We start from the raw sequence: 13,005 nt of genomic DNA, 5'->3' as shown, positions 1-13,005 counted from the left end.
TCCTTTACCACTCTTGTTCCTTAATGGTTTGTTATTATCTCTTTAGTGTTTTTCTTTCTTAGTATACTACTATTTTTAGGTTTTCTTCAATTTGAAGGTTACTTTGTATGTCACCAAAATAACTGGAAATGCGTGACTGAGCTCCGTTAATTTTCCGTTAAATTCTCCGTTTCCAGTATTTTGTCAAATTTCCTAATTTCGTTTCCCTTTCTCCCTCTTGACACAAATCTTACATGTAAACAAGATGTAAAAAACATTTCAATAATAATAATAATAGTAATAATAAGAATAATAATGATAATGATAATAATAATAATAATAATCACCACCATCATCATCATCATTTAAAAAAAAAAAATCATGGGACTTTCCACCGCAACACTGATGGCTTTTTTAGAGCCCAAAAGCAGCAATGAAAACAGTCGCATTGAAGTCAGGGGAGCTAGCATATAATTAAGCAATAGACCACAAGTTTTTATGGTTTATTTACAGGTTAATGCACTCAGCGAGTGAATTATCAGGATTTACCTGCACGAGTTCACTAACAATGAACGAGAAATTTCAATACCGCACGAGGCCTTGCCGAGTGCGGTATTGAAAATTTCGAGTTCATTGTTAGTGAACGAGTACAGGTAAATCCCGATAATTCACGAGCAATAAGTGCGTTAACATTTTTATTATTCAAATTGAATACATTACACAAAGAAACACTGCACTGAAACCGCTTTATTTGAGTCAGCCGAAGCCATGGTGCAATGACAGTGATGTGTTGAATTTACACCACGGCTATTACACCACGATAATGACGTCAGGGTGGTTGTCTCGTCACAACTCAGTATCACGTGGTACAAATCAGCCAATCAGAAAATCCGAATTCGTACAGTGTATGAAAGTTGGATAATAAAGGCTGATAAACCACTTGGGATGTTAGAAGAACACTCGAAGAATTCGTAAATCATGAGCTGCAGGTTCGTGATTCACGAATTCTTCTCGTGTTCTTCCAACATCCCAAGTGGTTTACTTGTGGTCTATTGCCTTTATATCATAATTCGGAAGACACGCAAAATTTCCCTGACACAATAAACCATAGCTGCTTGACCAATCAGAGCGCGCATATTGATTTGATTATTATATAACACGGAATACCCGTCTCGCTCGTAATTTGTGGAATTTACAGTTTGCCGAGGCACTTTCAAGTTCGTAGATGAAACAGACTGCAAATATTAGCGTATCTAAGCATTAGAAATGTGGCCGGTAACTACTGACCGAGGTTTTGTCGATCAAGCAAGTGAAAACTCGGGAGTCCTCGTGGTTAGCCAGGTGACAGGCGAACGCTCAAAGACCAGTGCGTTTACTCAGCAATGATTGAAAATTGGTTCACTCTTTGCTGCTAACAATTAAGAATTGTCAGAAATTAGGTGCTACTCGAAAAAACAAACAAACAAAGCACAAGAAATTGAAAGATAACGCATTTTCAAGGGCGTTCATCTGAAAACACATTCCAAGAGGACAGTTTTCCATTCACTTCACACCCCTCTGTAGTCTTGAAACACGATGAAACACGATGGTTATCCGATCAAGGGTCCGTCCAACAGAAGAAGAGATTATGGAAATTCTAGTTTCTCTGGGAGCCAATAAGCTGATCATAATAGTTGTCCGTAACAAGAGATCCAACAATACTTCGTCACGATACCGTGGCGCCAACAGTCGCTTAGCAACCTAAGATAATTTTTCTTAGCAACCTCACAACGAAGTCTGCGGGCTCAGTGGCCTCTTCCAGGCGTTTAGTTAGTTGGGCGCAGCGCGAAAAACGGCGGGCGAAAATAGGGGGAAGCGCGTTTTCACTCGCCACTGTTTCTCGCGCTGCACCTCAACTAACTGAACACCTGGAAGAGGCTACGGGCTCAGTGTGTGTGGTCTCGGGGATCAGAATTCACCACGACGGAAATAACATGAACGAAGTACAATTTAGGCTCAATTGACCTAGGCCAGACCCGAGAGAGTGGCGGAAATTGAGCCCAAGTAGAGTAAGAATCAGCACATCGGAAAGTAGTAAAAGTAGCTTTATTATTGTCAAATCCAGTTGACCATAAAAACGAGTACAGCTATTCAATTTCAGTACGCAAATACCACGCATCACATATGATTCAACTTCTCGCAGATCTATACAAGTGCTATACGAGATCTGCAGAGTACAGGCACTTAAATCCGGTCACTGTTCATTTTCCTTTATTAATATTAAATACACGTGCGTTAAATCTGGAGCTGTATTATCCACACGGGTCAGAAAAGGATAGAAAGCCGATTCACATTTTAGGCCGCTTGTTGAGCCTGCTTCAAGAGGCGTTTCTTCTTGAGGCTCTCGGGTTCCTCTGGGGGTGGGGGACGGGGAAGGCGGAAAAACACCTTCACTGAGTCGTAGATGAACCACTGCAGGGCTGTCAGAGTACCAATCATGATGATACGAGGACCGAGTCCCTTCCACAGACCTGAGGAAGAAATTCGTTCATTATTAGAATGGTTCTCAGTCCTCCGTGGGGAAAAAAAAGATGGCGGCTGTACATTTTACCACAATACTATGCGAGCCTTACACAGCCCGAAAAGTACAATATGCCATATTTTTGCAATATTTGTCCAATATTTGTCCCTGCGCTAATGACACTGTGTATGCTAGGTTTGAGGATTTTAGAACTTTTCTACACGTTTTTATAAGCGTTGTTAAAGATTTCGTGCGCTAAGAACGATGGGTAAATGTATCAGTCGCCATAGTCGCTTTTTTTACTACAGAGGATCGAATTTTGCTTCGAATTTACATTGGTTTATCATGTTTTCCTTTTGTTTAATCTCACGTTTATTGGCTAATTTTCACTCTTTTTTTTTTTTTTTTTCGCTCACACTTCATTCCTAGCCAAGAGGCAAGCAGATCTGACAAGTGATAAAGAACTTCGACTAAGGTTACGATCACGAAACTTATCAACACAAATAGAGTGCTAACACAGGAGTTTTTGGCGGGAAGAACATGGCAGCCGCCACCTGCGAGTTAAAGCGAATAAGTTACGCTGACAACAAGAAACTAAGTTCCAGAAAAGCTGAAAATCCACTTTTTACCGTGAGTAAATGGCAGTTTCCTTGGCTATCCCTTTTCTGAGCTAATTTTTCGCTAAAAAAATTGCAATCAAAGTCGCCTTTTAACAGGTCCATTGGTAGGTCTCTAATTAACTGTTCCTACCTTTCATTCCCAACTCACGCGCAGCTTGAATAGGCGTGCTTCCGACATCGTTATTGAGCTTGGACACCACTGTGTCAGCAGGATGAGATACAATGGCACAGAAAACACCGGCTGAGAAAAACAAACAAATAAACAAATAAACAAAAGAATGAACAAACAAACATGACACCATGCGAGGAATTACTGCACCAGCGTTAGAGCGGTTTTTACGTAAGCATTGCAAATTATTGGTTTCGCTCTACTACACTACACGATTGGCTTACAAAAACTCAGGCCATTTTTTCATCCAATCAGAAGTAAAACCAAAACCAATCGTGACTCGTTCGCACACGTTTTCCCGCGCTTTGTGTCAGCTACATGTAGCGAGATGTGATTGGCTCACTGGATTGTCAATGTCCTTTGTGATTGGCTAGAGTGATTACCTTGATTTTGGTTTTATGATACTCGCATCATTGTGCTCGGTACGTAATGCCAAAACATGGTGTAAAAAAAAAAAAAAAAAAAAAAAAAAAACTTTGGCCACGTTGTTTAATGCAAGCCACTTTTCTAAGGATGTAACGAGTTAACTGCAACTTAAACAAGTATGCATGGTTGGCAAAACGTTAAGTAAGACTTCTAGGGAATCGGCATTTAAAAAAAAAAATTAGTCACAACAGTAGCCTGCGAACAGGCTCCCGGCGAGCTCTCCGAATTCTTCAGTTTCGCGCTCGTCCGCTCGCTTTGCTCGCCGAATTTTTTTCAGTCCTCGCCGGGAGCCTGTTCGCAGGCTAACAAGACAGTAAAAACAGCTTCTTGTGCTTAGCAAGGTGAAACTTAGGTCGTATTCTATTGGGATCCACCGTTTCTGGTTGGTTGGTTTTTTTTCGTATCTATTCTAGAAAAACCGTTTTCGGTTGGTTTTGTTGTTGAACTTTTTCAACCGGCCTCAAACCAGATTGAAACGGTTGAAAAAGCATTTGCGTGATTGTGTCGCGTGATAGTAGTTCGCGTAAGGACTATTCCCAGCAGCTGTTGCATCGCAGCCGAAAACGGTTGGAAAAGTGTTCAATCGAGAAACGTCAACTGTATCAATCCAAACCGGTCGCAGTTGAAACGGTTGATCCCAATAGAACACGATCTTAGCTCTGCCCAGATTTAAGAAATTAGAGGAGACTCAATGGGATGCAAGTCTACACCTAAAGCCCAACCTCTGTCACTTGTCATTGGTTGATCTGGACAAGGGGACAGTACAGGAGACAAACATCTTGCCCAGAAACATGACACAGAGACTTGCCAGGGCTAGAGCCTGGACAAATTGATTTGAAATCCACTGCACTAACCATGTTTCTTCTGTGCCAACCATTCGTAAGGAATATAATGGCAGTCGGTTATCACGAAGAGGGGCTGAGTTTATGTATTACACTGAAGACAACTAAAAATCGTTACTGTGTGTTATGGAAGGTGCCGTGGTCCCATGGTTAACCAGCATCTTGGATAGCAAATCAAATACTTTGGGTTCAAGCCCTGGTCAGGGACACTGTTGTGTTCCTAGGCAAATAGCTATGATATTTTTACAAGTACATACCAATGTAACCAGCTGCAAATGTGACAACAAGTTGCTCAGGTTTGGAGCACTCGCTCCTGCAAGAAAATACACACATTCAATGTACTCTTTGTTTATTCTCAGAATGCTGAAAAAGTTCAAGTCTGTGGATAAAACCCTAGTGTGGGACCATTCAAATGAAAGCTATTGAGCAGTACTTTCACGTGGTACTGTTTATTATGCTGTGCTACAGGTGGTTCTAACTTCTCTGTTTGTGGATGAAACCCTAGGGTGTGACAATTCAAATGAAAGCTAACCCTAACCCTGAACAAGATCTCTCTGAATCTTTTCTTTTCTATTCCACCTTCAAGAGAAAAGGTTACAAGTCACCAGCTTGAAAACCTAATTCTTCTTACATAACCGACACAGTTTCCAGTCTTCTAATCTGTGCACATTGACTCACCTTGGCTTGGGTACAACGTGTTTGTACAGAAACTCAACAGTGCGCTCAAAGCAAGCAAACTTCATCATGGTGTATGGAATCTGTCTCATCCACAAGGGAGGAAGGCCTTTGTAGAACCTGATAATGAACGAATGCGAAATCTGCCATTAGGAATTAAGCTACAAATGTAGAACAGCTTATCAACCTTGGATTCAGGAATGTTATCTCCTTGAAAACTGAACAGTTTTTCAAGAACAAATAATTATTTACACTTATCTTTGATGCCAAACGCATTATACAAATTACATTTATTTTTCACATCTTTATTCTATTTCCAAACAATTCAGTGATAAATGCAAAATCGTTTTCCAGTTCACTGTAATGAAATGAAACATTTTTTTCCACAATTTTTGAAAAAGAGGACACCCCTATCATGTGTAGCAGATTTTCCAAAATAAATTTCCGTGAAATTCTGTTCCATATCATTAAGCTCCATGAAAATTTCCAGACTTGAAGCTGTTTATTCTAGGCAATTTCTGTACCTACTTACTCAGACACAAGCTGCAATACATGTATATACAAAATTTTGGTCACATGGAGAGCTCCAAAAATCAAAGTTATTCAGTTGCCATCGAATGATCTTGCACATGTATACATCTATACACGTACAGTATAAATTTGAAAACTTACAATGTAAGGATATCCTTGTCTAAACCCCAGTTGTGGTTGGATCATGGCATTATCATCATATGACATATGTACGTATGCAGACCAACCACATGCAAAACTATTTCATGGATTTTAAACACTGATACCATATTGTTTCCATTATCGACAAATGGGTTTGATTTCCACCCCTCTGGTGAGTTTGGTTTGCATTCTCTTCCCCTCCCCTCCCCTCCCCTCCCCCGCAAAGAAAGAGACCTTCAAGGGAAGTTCCCAAAGGAGCCTAAATTAAAAGTCAATCAACATACCCCCTGATTCCCTCCTCTGCCCACAGCTTGGGAGCTCCCTCTCGCAGGGTGTTGGCCCAGCCAGGCTGTGTCTGGATACGGACTTTAACAGCTTCCATCGGAGCCAGGGCAATGTCGGCGAAGAACTCTGCACTAGCTGATGCGGCGAGGTACAGAGAGGTTCGGAACAGGTAGCTCTTTTCCTGAAAAACAAGTTTAGATATTACACTGTATGAACATGACCCTGTCAAAAGGTCAAAACCTTTAAAGGAGAAGATGACTCCAAAAAGCTTACTTTTTTGTCTTGACCTGTAGCAAGTACATGTAAACATTGAGCTTTTCTACTCACCAAAGTTTCAGTCTCTTAAGTGCCTGCTATCCTAAGAAATTCATCTCAAACGAAGACCAAATTTCAACTTTGGAGGCGGCTATCATTTTCAGAGTTTGGAGCATGTTTGACTCAAAATAATATGGCTCAAAAACAGCCATAACCCAGAGTGGAGGTTAAAAGGCTTGTCAGAAGCCATTTGGACAAACGCTCGGAACAACGTCACGCAAATGCGACCTGGTTGCTGAATACTGTTCAAAATGGCGGCAACAATGTCAAATTTTGGGCTTCTTTGGAGATGAATTTCATGAGGAAAACCTGCACTTTAGAGGCTGAAACTTTGGTGAGTAGCTTAACTTAGTGGGGGGGGGGGGGGGTATTAGCATTGACAGAAATTATACATTTTTTGGAGTGACCTTCTCCTTTAACAATTAAGACTTTCTTTATATCTAATTGTTTATTTTTGTAAGGTATTAGTACATGTATAATTATACAGGTGTATATACTATTACCATGTATGAGCACTACATGTATTCAACAATGAGATTTTCAGCTTAAGATTTCTACAGTACCTTGTGATAGATTTGATGAGGGAATAATCTAATTGTTATAGAGTGTAAAAATCAACTAGTCACTCAAAAGTTTAGCTGAATTCTCTTAACAGACACTTGAAAACCCCCAAAAAAGGCTGCCATTTTGTTAACCACTGCTAGGAAACTCACTGTCTACAATGGAATTGGTATTGAGTAGTGTAGCCAATTAGAGAACAACAATCCTTAAGGAAGGCTGGTAGATTTATAAATAAAAAGGATATAATATTGGGTTAAACATGCACAGGGTTCTGATGCCATGAACAAGCCCCGCAGGTTAGCAAAATGAGTCTTTTCCAAATTCTGTCATTGTGCCTCCACAAAATCACTTTGACAGTTCACATACATGTATCTTCGTCTTGATGTTCTTGGAGCATTTTGTGTACTTGTAAGCAAATAAAGGCTTGATTTTGGTACCATTTCTTCAAAAATGCAGCGAAATAACTGTCAGTGATCAGTGATAGGGTCTCTTTTAAAACACTCAAAACTTGCAAAAAGCTGTGCCCTTATTCAACCATAAACACCAGAAGCAAATCACAAATTCTTCCTATAATTAAAATTCCATCTGTTATGGGGACAAGGAAATTTGGTAGTTATCAAGGAAATCTAGATCTACATGTAGTTATGTTCTAAAGGGGAAAATAAAAGGTGATAAGTGCAAATAATTTCACATTCATTTATCATGATAACTCAAATTATTCTCAATACTTCTACATGTACTGTAGTGACAAGAATTAGAAAAATTACAGAGCAAACTGGTTTTTATCAATCATCTTGTTAGAAGCATGTAAAAGTACTAGACACTAAATTATGCTTACCTCACCAAGCATATTACCATAAAGGATCTTAAATACTTCATAGAAGCCAAACTTGCACAGCCCCTGCATAGAATAACCAATAAAAGTCGGGGCCCAACCCTTGGAGAGTCCTCGTAATCCATCTTCTTTTACTGTGACTTTGAAACCTTTCACAATGTTACCATACTTCCCTGGGTCCACCTGAAAAGATTCAATAATTATAATGGTTTGATGGTTTAGCGAATCTTAGCGGATTCTCGCCCCTTCCCCTACCTCCCTCTTGGTTGCTGGCCTCTAGATAAGTATGGGTCAGGTAATTTGTTTCCACTGATTCATTCAGTGTGATGGTGCCAGAAAGCGGATGCATTTGGGGGTGGTTCTCGCCTCCAGGGTTGCCATGGATACCTCCCCTTTGGCTTATGGCTTCTGCTCCCCGCTAACCTTTCAGGCACCAGTTCCCAAGCTCATCTATGTGTGATGAGTTTAATAGCCGATATAACGCACACTCTGATTGGCCAATTGCAGGGCATTATTCTCCCGTAATGCTCACGGGCTGATTACGGCCTGCAATTTAACTAAAGGAAAAAGCCATACATATGATAAACAACTTATTGACCTCAAACATTTGGTCTTTATGGGAGGGCAAGGTATTGGTCTGAGTTTTTCCTGTAAAGACCTCACTCTTGGTTAATGTTAAGCTCTAATTAAAATAGCAGTTTCAACAAGCAGTGCCAGCCACTGGTAGGAGTGTAAGGATTCACAAAATACTTTGCTTTCTTTTTCATGCTTAGAAGTAATGACAAGTTTCTGTGTGTGACACACGCAAGACTCCATGTAAGTCCTGCATAGCAATTTTCACCTGTCACCAGTACTTACGGAGAACCCTACTTCATTCAAGTGTTAATGGTCTTGTGTAGAGCGTTGTATGTATATAAACGTCACATAGTTCAGTTTATACATGTAGCAAGTAAATAAAAATCAAAGGATCCCCTAAAGTTGGCTTTTCCCTGTCCACAATGCCATATTTTCAAGTGACAGATATTTACATCCATTTAAAAAACAGGATATTCACCTGAATTCTGCATTTGACGAGATCAAGTGGCACGACGGCAGTATGAGTAAGACCACAGCTTAGGATTCCACCAAACCCACAATATGCGTAATATGTTGCACTGCCAAACTCACAGCTGTACTGGTCACCTACAGAAGCAGAGACAATGGAAAAATACTCAGACATATGGAGTCTTCACTACAATGGGATGTAAAGACATTATTCTCTTTTTGTACATCCAGAAAAATTTCATACTTGCATCCCTGATTAAAAGAAACCTTTTAGCATATGTAAACCTTTTTAGTAGAAATAAATGGTGTTGTTATTGTTGTCATGTTTTTAGCTGTACGAGTCAACTCGTCAAAATTCATTGAGTTTTAGAGGTGAATTTTTAGCTTTAAAGTAGATTTACCAGCTTTTGGTTGTACAAAATTAACAAAAGATCGAACCCAACTAAAAGTGCCACTCTGCTATTATATATGACGCCAGACTCACTGAAAGGACTTCACAGTCTGTGTGTTGCACATGCTTTCCCTTCGATAACAGTTTAACCTACGTAGTAGCAATTTCCTTTCCTTTTCCAGGCAGAGAGATCGAGCAAGTGAGCGAGCAAGCAGGCAAGTGATGGAGCGTGCCTGGGGTGAGCAAAAAATTGGGGAGAGGTGGGGAGGGGTTAACGAGAAGGGGGAGGGGTGAACGAGAAGGGGGAGGGGGTGAACGAGAAGGGGGAGGGGGTGAACAGGAAGGGGGAGAGGGTGGAGAGTAAAAGAATCACCTGCAGTCAATCCCAAACATTTCACCGAACTTTGTTCGCCCATGAACAGGGAGCAATAGTGCAATCTGATTGGTTAGTAGCTCATCAATCAAAACATGATCAGAAATTTGACATTCATGAATAATACAACATCCAGAACACAACAAGATCAAAATATATACTGTATGGCCCAGTCCGAGGAAGTGTTCAAATTTTCTGTTCAGGAAATGTTGAGAGATCTTTCACAAACGGCAAACACCTCGATCTAAAATGAGAAGAAGCTAAGAAGTAGTCCGTGGACAGGATGTACTTGCAATCCATTTATCAAATACTTGTGGGAGTCTACATGGTTACTGCTGTTATCTCCATGTTGGTTTGCAGAGTTTGACATCTCTTTTCAAAATTTGCCATGTGCTAATATTAACTCCAGTATACATGTCTAAAGTATACCTTTTAGCTAGCTAGAAGCAACAGTATGATGAAAGTGGGGAAAGGAAAACTAAGAGGCTTTGACAAATATCATTACTTTAATTTGGAATTTTGTGGTGCAACAAATTTGGCCTGATCAACTACTACATAAATCAAACATACACTCCTATACCAAAGACTTAAAGATACCAAAGATCATTGTAGATATTGTAGAGTTGACTCGACAAAAACAATTACGCAATGATGCTTTTCCTGTCAAAACAAGTCAGTCTGCCAAAAATTAGCTCGATCCTGCAAAAAATAAAAATCAGCCCAAAATGCTATACACGCCCTTTTTGTACAAAAGCCTTCAATTATTTGCTAAAAATAAATCGAGTCCCTAGTTTAACCAAAGATGATACCAAGGTTAAGCAAAACCACCAAAATTTTGAATTTCTATCCATCTCTATTTATAGTCCTGTCAAATTAACTGTCGCTTAGCTTAAATAACCGTATGCATAGGCAGGATTCTTGTTTTCCAAAATCCCTCAAACTAAGTACTGGATGTGGTTCCAATACAAAAGGATAGCAATTATTTAGACTTTCAGTAACATATAAAGACAGAGGGTGTATCTTGGGACAAAACAAAAACCAAAAACCAAAAACTAAATTACATGTATTTTATAGTTCTGTGACCAATGCAATACATCTGTTTTCCGTGGCTTGTGGTTGAAGATCTTGCTTGTGATTGGTTATAACAAAAGATACATTCCAGACATATTTTAGGTGTTCACAGTTTTCTGAGTTTGACTGTATAGGTGTGTTTTGGTTCTAAGTACAGAATTTTGCTGTCTAGAAGAAAACCATGTCACACAACACCATGTTTGCTTAAAAAAAAAAAAAAAAAACTCTCCCCTGCCCCCTAGAATATGCAAAGGGCCAAACCACAATACTAAGAAATTGTCTCTTCCTCACTCCCCAGAGGCACCTAGTACAAAATCTCTGGGAAGCGGGAGAGAGGCAATTTCTTAGTATTTTCAAAGAGCCACTTGCCTTGCCTACCCTGCAAGGGAGTTTATACTGTGTATGTGCTCCAGTCTACCCCTACATGAAGTTAACAGAGTTAACAATGAAAAGTTTGACAGATTTCTGTTACGGTCTTTTAGAATGTCGCCATATTGTGTCCATCTGACAAAATTATTGACATCTGCAGGCCACTTTTCAATCAATCAGGAACTAGCATTTCGCTTACTTGGAGTACCTTTCCCAATATTCTAACCCCAATAGTCCTCCGTCCTACAGACTTAATTGCACTAAAATTCAACATGTCTTGGGCTTGTAAAGAAAACTCCTAGTCTCCTACATGCATTCACCCCTATTTATACACAATAACAAAACAGATTTGCTGCCAAACAAACTAATGCCGAACTAGACAAGGGGTGATCAATTAATGACTGAAAGTGGCATTAAATTCCCGACTTCTATTGACAGAAACAGGAGGAAATCAGTAAAACAAATTGGCACTGATATTCGATATTAACAATGACCCAACTAATCCTCTAATCAATAACTTGTACATAATATATTCAAAGTATTGCCGGTCAATTGCAAAGGCAAAGTCCAGATACTGGAATATATTATAACATGCCAACGAACGTATATATGCGAACTACGTCAGTGGTACACTTGTAGCGACATAACTCTCTTTAACATTGCGTAATTTACTTGTCGCGTTTTAATAAGATCGTACACAAACTGTGATTAAACTTAGCGGCACATCGCTTTTGTCTGCAGATTTGTACGGACGAACTCGGTTTACTACTTACTTGGAGTCAAGGGCACCGAAATTAAAATCTCCGTGCTGAAAGTGAGCAGTAATATTAAAATATTACTTCAATGGTCACTCACATGATGCGAATAAGCTAAGCTTATATCACACCACGTCGACATCTCGTAATTGATCATCGAGCGTGTTTCAAACACATATATGCTCTTTGAAAACCACATAAGGCAAGTTAATAGCTAATGTAATATTACAATTACAAAGGACTTTTCCAAAATCGCAAGGCGAACTAAAGAACGCAAAATACAAAAAAGCCGGTTAAAACCTACCATCGGTATTCGGAGACGCCATGATTCTTGTTCGCCGCCTGGGCGCTCGAGTTGACTCTGATGAACATTTTGCTACACTGAATGGAGCCGCGAACGGACTGTTCTTTGCTGTTTCGGAAAATCTGGAAAACATCTTGTCTTTTACGGCGAAGAACGACACAAATCAGTAAATAGAATCCCCTTTACACGAGGCTCAAACCTCGTTTGATTTCCACGTTAAAGAGGAAGCCTAGAGGAATTATGGGAAATACGTAACACAAGCTAATGATTCCAATAGGACCACGCATAAAAGATATTGGTGGTATCCGCATACACTGATATCTTTGGGCTCAAAAACGCGAAGGATTCGGGCGACAATAACGTTAGGAAGAAACATGGGATCACTTGCTTATTTTTTTGTAGGGCTGGGGGAATTTTTTTTTCTTAACGATTTAGCGCTCTTGTCTAATTTCTGAGGAAGCCATCAAAAGGTTCCCAATAAACTTCAATCGATCAGGGAAATGCACAAATGAGCTAAATGAAGCTTAATTATTGACTATAAAATGTTTAAGCAAGCAACAACATTCACTCCACCCTTAAATTCACCAGTTCACACTCTTCTACTAACGTACCTTTTCTTGACGTTAGTGTCTCTTTGACTAACGACGGTAGAATATCTACTGACCTCTACACCAAACCTACAGACAAACACCAACATCTACTCTATTCATCTTGTCATCCCTTACATACTAAAAAAGCCATTCCTTTCAGTCTAGCACTCCGCTTACGACGTATCTGTTCTACCGACGCCACGTTTAATACTCGCGCGGCTCAACTTAC

General features: G+C 39.8%; 1 protein-coding gene across 1 annotated transcript; it reads right to left on the bottom strand.

Annotated features, from left to right (window-relative positions):
* Window positions 1-2,050: 2,050 nt before the first annotated feature.
* On the bottom strand, window positions 2,051-12,418 carry LOC145502411 (solute carrier family 25 member 3-like). Its single transcript, XM_081481740.1, has 8 exons — window positions 12,187-12,418; window positions 8,934-9,061; window positions 7,883-8,062; window positions 6,168-6,349; window positions 5,215-5,331; window positions 4,794-4,849; window positions 3,230-3,340; window positions 2,051-2,489 (listed from the first exon to the last, which is right to left on the bottom strand). The coding sequence occupies exons 1-8, from the start codon at window positions 12,317-12,319 to the stop codon at window positions 2,314-2,316; spliced, it is 1,083 nt and encodes a 360-aa protein (XP_081337866.1). The 5' UTR covers window positions 12,320-12,418; the 3' UTR covers window positions 2,051-2,313.
* Between the last annotated feature and the right edge of the window lie 587 nt (window positions 12,419-13,005).

The sequence above is a fragment of the Orbicella franksi genome, chromosome 11 (assembly GCF_964199315.1).
Source record: "Orbicella franksi chromosome 11, jaOrbFran1.1, whole genome shotgun sequence".
NCBI lineage: Eukaryota > Metazoa > Cnidaria > Anthozoa > Scleractinia > Merulinidae > Orbicella > Orbicella franksi.
This window is presented reverse-complemented; position numbering and strand designations above follow the sequence as displayed.

Excerpts from the sequence above, each read along its gene's own strand:
- LOC145502411 (XM_081481740.1), bottom strand. The coding sequence starts at position 12,319 with ATGTTTTCCAGATTTTCCGAAACAGCAAAGAACAGTCCGTTCGCGGCT. Across the intron at positions 3,341-4,793 it reads ATTTGCAGCTGGTTACATTG|CCGGTGTTTTCTGTGCCATT; the intron begins GTATGTACTTGT and ends TGTTTTTCTCAG. Across the intron at positions 2,490-3,229 it reads GCGTGAGTTGGGAATGAAAG|GTCTGTGGAAGGGACTCGGT; the intron begins GTAGGAACAGTT and ends TTTCTTCCTCAG.